The 9,773-nt window shown below is 56.0% G+C and overlaps 1 protein-coding gene across 1 annotated transcript; it reads left to right on the forward strand.

Moving 5' to 3' along the window:
* Positions 1 to 6,671: 6,671 nt before the first annotated feature.
* LOC108635148 (voltage-dependent N-type calcium channel subunit alpha-1B-like) lies at positions 6,672 to 9,349 on the forward strand (the record flags this gene model as incomplete). The annotated part of the gene is made up of 3 exons (XM_018045417.1): positions 6,672 to 6,826; positions 8,686 to 8,817; positions 9,277 to 9,349. Coding segments are annotated over exons 1-3 (360 nt in total), but the record flags the coding sequence as incomplete, so codon positions are not given.
* Positions 9,350 to 9,773: the final 424 nt, after the last annotated feature.

The raw sequence follows: 9,773 nt of genomic DNA on the forward strand, positions 1-9,773 counted from the left end.
GTCAGCGGTCTACTGTATCTTTGTTCAGGGGATCAACAGGCCAGCCCACCTTTCATGGGGAAGAATATGGATAGCAAGGATCGGCGGTCTGTGCGAGGCCGTCTCGGTCTGCTGCCACGGCCTGCTGATCCAGCTTCTTCCTGCGTAAGATACGCTCACCCGCACTCCCCGCGCCCTGCCTCACCCTACTGCAGCGTCAGCTCAGAGGCAGAATCTCATCATCCAAATGGGACCCAGGTCTGGTTGAGGCTCCACAGTTTCTCTAGATCTTCGAGCCACGAAACGCGAGAGACAAGGTATCCAGCCCCACTCCCTGCATACAGTGGAGGGTGGGCAGGGGTAGCTGTTCTACACCTTCCTGTTCAAAATGGGGACACTGGACATACGGAAGGGCTGGTTGGAGTCCAGCAAACATTGGAAAATCCCCGATCAGGTCTTAGGTCCAGGTGTCCCCGGGGGCCCCTTTCCTGCTTCCTGGACTGGGTCTTTCTTCTTCCCAGTTCTTGGTCTGGGCGCCCCCTGGTCCCCTTTTCCTAGCTCTTGGTCTGGGATTGAAACTATTTACCTCAGATGGGACTTGAACCCAAGTGCTGGACTCAAACCCAACCAAAACCCACAGTACCTGGTTTCAGGACCTAATGAAGCTCAGGTTCTTGATGTATCATCACAGAAAGAATTCAGTGAAAGACAAAGTGATAGGTAAGAAGTGGATTTGCTCAGATTCAGAGAGAAACACACTCTACAGACAGTGCGGGCCATCGCGCAGGGTGAGTGTGCCCACGACAAGTGGTGTGGTTAGTTCTTATAGGCTGGGTAATTTCATAGCTAATGGGTAGGAGAATTATTCCAACTTTGGGAAGGAGTGGAGATTTCAGGGTTTGGCCACCACCACTCCTTGGCCTTCTGACAGTGCTTTGGGCTGTCATGCGCCTCTGGGTGTTCATTTCACCTGCCGATTGAGATCAAGGCTTCGTCTTGTCTGATTTCTTGGTCCATTTGATTCTAGTTGGTTTATGTTGTGTCCATGAGCTATGCCATTCTTTCAAAAGTGGTGCCCTGCCCTTTCCTCCTGTTACTGGGCGCCCCCTGGCCCCCTTTCCTAGATCTGGGTCTGGGCGCCCCTGGCCCCCTTTCCTAGCTCTACTCCTGGGTGCCCCTGGTCCCCTTTCCTAGATCTGGGTCTGGACGCCCCCTGGCCCCTTTTCCTAGATCTGGGTTGGGCGCCCCCTGGCCCTTTTCCTAGATCTGGGTCTGGTGCCCCTGGCCCCTTTCCCTCCTGTTACTGGGCGCCCTGGCCCTTTCCTAGCTCTACTCCTGGCGCCCCTGGCCCCTTTCCTAGATCTGGGTCTGGGCGCCCCCTGGCCCTTTCCAGCTCTATTCCTGGGTGCCCCTGGTCCCTTTCCTCCTGTTACTGGGTGCCCCTGGCCCTTTTCTAGTTCTGGGTCTGGGTGCCCCTGGTCCCTTTCCTTGTTTTAGGTCTGGGAGCCCTGTCTTCTTCCTTAAAAGTGGTAAGCATTCTAGCTGAGGTTTCTTGACCTGCTCCCTATGTGTGGGATTTGGGGAATCCATAAGCCCCATTCTGTTCTCTGCACTCTGGCCCTAGCTGGTGGTGCTTCTGCGCATCTAACCTTTCAGCGTGCAGTGGGGTGTGTCTTCCTAGGTCTCCCCCGTTGGACGGAAGCTGTGCCTACAGCGCTCTTAGAGATCAGCCTCCTTGGCCTGAGCTGCTGCTGAAATGGCCAAGGCCAACACCGTTCCACGTCCGGAGAGGACAGGACTCGTGGGGCCCATTTGGAGTCTTGCCTTCTATCCCTTGAAAGGCTAGAGAGTCGCGGAATGTGCTCCGAGGCCACGGCTCATCTTTTGGGGTGTCGCACACCTGGCGCTGTTGTGCCTTGCTTCATTTTAGACCACGTCATGTCTCTCTTTTAAAAAGGTTATTTGTTTTTAATTGAAGGATAGCTGTTCTACAATACTGTGTCTGTTTCTTCCACACACCAGCGTGAATTAGCCGTGAGTGTGCATGTGTCCCCTTCTCTTGCATCTCCGTGCCACCCCACCCTGTCCCACCCCCCTGGTTGTCACAGAGCCCAGTCTGAGTTCCCTGAGTCACACAGCAAATCCCACTGGCTGTGTCTTACGTACGGGAATGTTTGTGTTGCGTTCTGCTCTCTCCGTGCAGGACATCCTCTCCCACTGCCACCCTGCCCATGTCCATGCGTTGTTCAGTCACTCCATCGTGTCTGACTCTTTGTGACCCCATGGACTCCAGTACACCAGGCTTCTCTGTCCTTCACTATCTCCAGAGTTTTCTCAAACTCATGTCCATTGAGTTGATGATAACATCCAACCATCTCATCCTCTGTTTCCCCTTCTGCCCTTGATCTTTCCCAGAATCAGGATCTTTTCCAACGATTCAGCTCTTCACATCAGGTGGCCAAAGTATTAAAGCTTCAGCATCAGTCCTTCCAATGAATATTCAGGGTTGATTTCCTTTAGGATTGACTGGTTTGATCTCCTTGCTGTCCAAGGGGCTCTCAAGAGTATTCTCCAGCACCACAGTTGAAAGCATCAATTATTCAAAGCTCAGCTTCTTTATGGTTCAACTCTCACATCCATACATGACTACTGGAAAAACCATAGCTTTGGGTTTGTTGCAAGTGATGCCTCTGCTTTTTAACGTGCTGTCTAGGTTTGTCATAGCTTTTCTTCCAGGGAGCAAGCGTCTTTTAATTTAATGGCTGCAGTCACCATCTGCAGAACTTCCCTGATAGCTAGTTAGTAAAGAATCCATCTGCAATGCAGGAGACCCTGGTTCAATTCCTGGTTAGGAAGATCTGCTGGAGAATGGATAAGCTACTCACTCCAGCTTTCTTGGGCTTCCCTTGTGACTCAGCTGGTAAAGAATCTGCTGCAATGTGGAAAACCTGGGTTTGAGCCCTGGTTTGGAAGATCCCCTGAATAAGGAAACGTTGCCCACTCCATATTCTGGCCTGGAGAATTCCATGGACTGTATAGTTCATGGGTTGCAGAGTTGAGCACGACTGAGCAGCTTTGGCTTGCACCATCTACAGTGATTTTGGAGCCAGGAGAAAAGGTCATGTCACTGCGTTTCTCCTCCATTTATCTGCCATGAAGGGATGGGACTGGATGCACGATCTCTGCCTTTGAATGCTGAGCTTTAAGCCAGCTTTTCACTCCTTTCTCTCACTTTCATCACAAGGCTCTTCAGTTCCTCTTCACTTTAGTCATTTGTGATTCCACATGCTGGCAAGATAATGCTCAAAATCTTCAAGCTGGGCTTCAACCATATGTGAACCAAGAACTTCTAAATGTACCGGTTGCATTTAGAACAGGCAGAGGAACCAGAGGTCAAATTGGCAACATCTGCTGGGTCAGAAGGACATCTGCCTTCATTGGACCATCAGCCCAGTTCAGTTCAGGTGCTCAGTTGTGTCTGGCTCTTGCACCCCAGGCTTCCCTGCCTTCACCAATTCTTGGAGCTCACTCAAACTCATGTCCATAGAGTTGGTGATGACACCCAACCATCTCATCCTCTGTCATCCCCTTCTCCTCCTGCCTTCAGTCTTTCCCAGCATCAGGGTCTTTTCCAATGAGTCGATTCTTCACATCAGGTGACCAAAGTATTGGAGTTTCAGCTTCGGCATCAGTCCTTCCAATGAATATTCAGGACTGATCTCCTTTAGGATGGACTGGTTGGATCTCCTTGCAGTCCAAGGGACTCTCAAGAGTCTTCTCCCAACACCACAGTTCAAAAGCCATCAATTCTTCAGCTCTCAGCTTTCCTTATGGTCCAACTCTCACATCCGTACATGACTACTGGAAAAACCATAGCTTTGACTAGACAGACCTTTGTTGGCAAAGTAATGGTTCTGCTTTATAATATGCTGTCTAGGTTGGTCATTGACTATGGTAAAGCCTTTGACTGTGTGGATCACAACAAACTGTGGAAAATTCTTAAAGAGATGGGAATATCAGACCACTTTACCTGCCCTCCTGAGAAATCTGTATGATCAAGAAGCAACAGTTAGAATCAGACATGGAAAAATAGACTGTTTCAAAATTGGGAATGGAGTACGTCGAGGCTGTATATTGTTACTCTGCCTGTTTAACGCATATGCAGAGGGGTGGTGGTTTACTCACCAAGTCGTGTCTGACTCTTGCAACCCATTGACTGTGGCCCACCAGGCTCCTCTGTCCGTGGGATTTCCCAGGCAAGAATACTGGAGTGGGTTGCCATTTCCTTCTCCCTATGTGCAGAGTACAGCGTGGCAGAATGCTGGGTTGGCTGGAATCAGAGGCTGGAACGACGCTTGCCGGGGGAACCAACAGCTCAGACGTGCGGATGACACAGTGCCCTTAGGTCCGCCCTCTGTCTGCTTTGCCGCTGCTGCCCGGGATAGGCTCATCAGTGCCAGCTCTCTAGATTCTATCTATGCTTGTATTAATGTAGGATGTTTTTCTCTCTCTTTCTGACTTACTTCATTCTGTATGATAAGCTCTCGATTCATCCACCTATTAGCACTGACTCAAATGGCATACCATCTCTAGACGAGGCCTCGTTTGTTCTGGGGAGGCTGAGCAGTTTCCAAACCAGCCATGTGTGGCCGCTCTTTACCTAGCAGCGCTTCCGCGCAGCCCGCTCCTCTCGGCTGGGTGGGCGGGGCAGCAGCACGTGCTGCGTGGACGCATCCTGCCAGAGCTCCAGCGCGGGGCGCGTCCCAGCTGTCCACGTGGCCGTGGCGCCGTGGGCTCTCTGCCTCTCCCCTCGTAGTTTCCCGTAACTCCCCTCGCCCTGCTGCAGACTTGCTCGGAGTCTTCAGAGTCCGGAGCCCTTGAGGGAATGTGCTCAGGGTGGGTGAGGCGCTCACTCACGCGTGCTCCGAGCTGCTCCCTGACTCAAAGCCACTCCCGCCTCGGGCTTTCTAGTTCAGCAGCACTGTGCGCCTGCTTGCAGAGTTGGTGCTGATTCCCTTTCTGGGTACGTTACCCCAGGGTTTGGGGCCTTAAGCAGCCAGCGTCTCTCCTCTCATTCTGGCGGGCTGGCAGTTGGGCTGCGGCTCACTGGGTCCCTCGTGAGGTTCTGAGAGCCCCTTCCAAGCTTGTGCTCGTGGCTGCTGACAGGCCTCTGGAAGACGTTCTCCAGGCCCACTCTGGTGGCTGCTGGTCACGTGGGCCCTGCTCAGGCTGCCCCCGTCCTCAGAGGGCTGAGGCACCAAGGCAAAGCCGGCCTTCCTGTAATCCTCTTGGACGTGCCATCCCACCATGTTTGTTGGGCTCTGTTTGCTAAAGTGGCTCAGTAGGTCCAAGCTACCTTCAGGGGATAGGGGTGGACAAGGGGGTGAACCCCAGGCAGTGGGACCTTGGGGACTATCTGAAAGGCCACCTAAATTATAAACCAATGTGAGCAAATTTTGAGGATTACTGTAAAATAGGAGATATAGTGGAGACTGACAATGGGAAGAAAGGAGATCTAGAAAATGGCAGCGTTCAACCCTGGGGACGTGTGATGCTGAGGAAGATTGGTGGTGATGGTTGGCGTGCCAAGGGCAGACGTGACAAGCTCATCCATCTGCCGCTCTGTATGGGCAAAGCAGCGTGGCAGCTGTGGGTAGGTCCGAAGTCCTCTGAGCGGTGTGCTGTGTCCAGGCTGGGGAGGCGGGCAGCGGGAGGCTGGCGTTTGGGTGACTCGGAGCTAGGCAGGCGCATAGGGCATGGGCCAGTGTTAGCCCGCAGAGGCCATTGCCCCGATCGGTCACTGTTTGTCAGGCTTGGTGAGGATGTGGATGTCAAGCCGATCGTGTTTGTAGTTGGTATGAAATGGGTGGAAGTGACTCAAACCTTGGGTGATGAGTGAGCCACACAGGAAAGTGGGATTTAGGAGACTGATGTTCACAGGGGAGTTCTCCACATCAGCTGCAGAAGCCAGGTCAGCAGGGGTAAGGATTAACCACACACATGAAGAGCACACAGCACTCACGCTGACCGTGGTGTGCCCAGCAAGGCGCGGTGCCAGGGAGGGAGCTCCGTCTGGGCACCATTGGCGAGGGATCCGCTGTGCTCCAGCCCCACTGCTCTGTCCTTTCTGAGTGCCTTGCACCAGACACCCTGATGCTGGGGAGTGACCGGAAGTGGGGGCAGCCTCTTGCCCACAAGCCCCTGTCCACCAGTGTGGCCAGCGATCGGGATGACCCTTGGTGAAACAAGAGGGCAGGCTAGTCCCGGTCTGTCCTTGGTGGCACTTGCTGGCTCCTAATATTCGGGGGAAGACAATATACAGTTATGAACTGGAACATCTTGGAGGGGACAAGACCAAACAGGGGATGTTAGAAGGAAGCTGAGTCTGCTGGTCTGTGTGGACACAGCCTAACAGTCAAGGGCTGTCTGAGCGGTTTGCTGGCCCAGAGGGGTCACCTGGCTGTGATAAACCACAGGGGAGGCACGCACAAGGAGCCTCTAAGATTTGCTGAGAAACCTGCAGGCCAGACCCGCTCTGTGTCCTGTGCCCTCCTGGTGCATCTGGGGGAAGGACAGGCACCGTCTGTGGCTCCCAGAGGCTGCAGGAGCTCTGTGTGAGGCCCCTGCCTCACGTTGACTTACCTGGCTTGAGCTTCGGACAGGGGAGCCAGGGCCGATGCCTCCGGAGAGACATGGCCACAGCCCTGCCCTGGGCCACCCCGTCTCTGTTGCAGGTCATTGTGGGGAGCATTTTCGAAGTGGTCTGGGCGGCCATCAAGCCAGGGACCTCCTTCGGCATCAGTGTGCTGCGGGCGCTGCGGCTGCTGAGAATCTTCAAAGTCACCAAGTATGTCGTCCGCGGGGCTAGTGGGGCGGGGGTTCCTGCTGTGTGCTCTGGAGTGGGGGGCGGGGATTCCTGTCGTCCGTGTGCTCTGGGGGCAGGGGCGGATTCCCTGTGCTCCAGGGGTCTATCCGGGGGGCTGTTTTCAGCCCCAGCATTTCTGGCTTTCTCATTAGCTTGTTCCCCACAGTTTCACACTGGCTCCTGTCTTGAAACCCACGAGCCCATCTTTCAACCTCAAATGGTGACTGTTCCCTAGTTAATGGAGAAAACAGAGGTTATCAGATAGAGGTTTCCTATCTTGTTGCCCCAAGTTTGCTTACCTGCCTTGCAGCCGCTGTCCTGGCCCCAGTGGGACTCTGACCTTCTGACCTGAACGCCCAGGCCTGCCTTTTCCACTCAGGGCTGACCCTGCCAGCCATCCTCAGTGACAGGACGTGGCCCTGACCATGTGTTCAGGTTCTTTCCACTTGGCTCTTCAGCCCTAGAGGAAGGTTGCTCCTTTCTGCCCATGAGGGGGCTGAGCCTCCCCCTCTCTGCTGGAGCGGCGGTGGGAGGGGGCTGCTCCCCTCCATGGCTGTCACGGCAGCAGCAGAGCTGCCCTCACCCTGCTGGCCGTGGGCATAGTGACTCCACCGTGGGTCCCGAGCCACCCTGAGGCTCTGAGGCTCCCAGGCCAGGCCGCCTGGAGCATGTGGCCGCACATGCCCAGCTCATGACAGCTGCGGGATGGTCCAGACGGAGCCTGTGCAGGCGGCCTGCTTCCAAGCACCTCCAGTGACTTCCTCAGCCTCCTGGGGAGGCTGGACTAGATCTTTTTTCGTCTGTTTTAAATCCACACCTGAGGCCGTTGAAAGTCAGGGTGGTGCAATGCGGAGGAGTTTTGGACAGGACTCCGGTCTGGCTTGGCCCACAGACGCTCCTGGGTGCTCCCGCCACCTGCCCTGCGTCTTCCGCTGCCTCTGCAGGAGGTGGCGCCGTGCTGCCAGCACCTTGGCTTTGGGCCTGGCGTCTTCGCAGCTCTATTTCCTTCTGGAAAGTGGGTGGCTCTTGTCCTGACCTAGACCCTGCCCGTCAGGAGAAGGCTTTCTGGAGTCTTCTGGCCCATCTCTTATTAACTCTCATGCACCCAGTAAGAGAGTAGTGGGTTCCTGTGACACAGCCCTGGGGACGAGGGTGCAGGGGTGTCCTAGGCCTCTCCCCAGGCCAGGGCGGAGGACAGCAAGTGCTAAGGCAGAGAGGTACGTGGCGTGTCTCCCTGGGGCTTGGGCTGTCCTGGGGTTGCAGCTGTAGGGACCCATTACCTAGCAAGCCCACAGCAAGACTTATCTGCAGACTGCAGGGGGCCTGTGAGGCACAGGGGTTTAGCTGAATGAGAGGGCCATGGTCTCTGGGCCCCAGGAGCGTTTGAGGGGTGGGCTGGAGGGGTGTTGAGCCTGGAGGGGTGTTGAGCCTGGAGGGCTGCTCCGTGCAACGTGGCTCGGGCCCTGGGGGACACCCAAGCCCAGCCGGCTTTGCTGAGGGTGGTGGTGCTGATGGACGCTCCAGTGCGGCCCCTTCTCCTGCACAGCTAGGACACACAGCTGTGGCCCTCACTCTCTGCGTGCTGGCCTAGGGGAGCTGAGGGATGCAGGCAGGTGTAGCTGCAAAGGGGGGAGACTGGAGAGCTGGTGTGGGAGGCGCGCGTGAGCCCAGCTCTGAACGTGCAGTCTCTGCCGTCACCCTGGGCCGCTGCAGTGCAGAGGGGTTGTGGGCCCCTGGAGAAAGTGCGTGTGGGGCCCTCAGGGCAGGAGGTGCCAGAAGCCACAGGCATGGCCCTCGGGGTCCCGGTGTCCTGGCGCACTCAGACCAGGCTGCCCCCGCAGGTACTGGAGCTCCCTGCGGAACCTGGTGGTGTCCCTGCTCAACTCCATGAAATCCATCATCAGCCTGCTCTTCCTGCTCTTCCTCTTCATCGTGGTCTTCGCTCTGCTGGGCATGCAGCTCTTCGGGGGACAGTAAGTGAGGCCGGGCCCCTAGGGGCAGGGCCAGGGGACAGTGCTGCTGGACTGCCACCCTGCTTCCCCCACTAAGGCCCCAGGAAGGGCTGCTGGCCCAGACACAGCTTCCAGGTGCCACCCCTCCTGGAGAAGGCAATGGCACCCCACTCCAGTACTCTTGCCTGGAAAATCCTATGGACGGAGGAGCCTGGAAGGCTGCAGTCCATGGGGTTGCTAAGAGTCGGATACGACTGAGCGACTTCACTTTCACCTTTCACTTGCATGTATTGGAGAAGGAAATGGCAACCCACTCCAGTGCTCTTGCCTGGAGAATCCCAGGGACAGGGGAGCCTGGTGGGCTGCCGTCTATGGGGTCGCACAGAGTCGGACATGACTGAAGCGACTTAGCGGTAGCAGCCGGCCCTCCTGGGCCCAGTGGACCTGCCTCTGTCTGTCCAAGACCCTTGTTCTTCTCAGGTTCAACTTTCAGGATGAGACTCCGACAACCAACTTTGACACCTTCCCTGCCGCCATCCTCACTGTCTTCCAGGTAAGGCTCCCGGCTCTGGACTAAGTCGCGGCCGCAGGCCTATGTGGGTGCGGGGGAGGCAGCCTGCCTTCAGCCCCTCAGTGCCCGCAAGGACACAGGCACAGTGGGCCTCTGGTGTCAGGCCCTGGTTGGGACCCGGCTTGGGAGCGAGCCTGCCAGGGGCAGGTGGATGCCCCAGGAGGCCTGGCTTCAGTCGTCGCTTAACTGTCTGCCGGAGACCTGGAACTGATTACAGCTATCTTTGTCCTTTGCAAACACAGCGGAAAGCTGTCCCCAGGCTTCTCACCCAGGGGCTTGGCCCAGCAGCCCCTCACCTCTCCTTGTATCTGAACACACACTCCCTGCAGCCCCTGGGGGCACGTGGGTCAGGGCCCCATTCATGGTGGATTCTGCGTTCCCTCCTGAGAACTCTTGGTTGAGCTCT

Source organism: Capra hircus, unplaced genomic scaffold, assembly GCF_001704415.2.
Source record: "Capra hircus breed San Clemente unplaced genomic scaffold, ASM170441v1, whole genome shotgun sequence".
NCBI lineage: Eukaryota > Metazoa > Chordata > Mammalia > Artiodactyla > Bovidae > Capra > Capra hircus.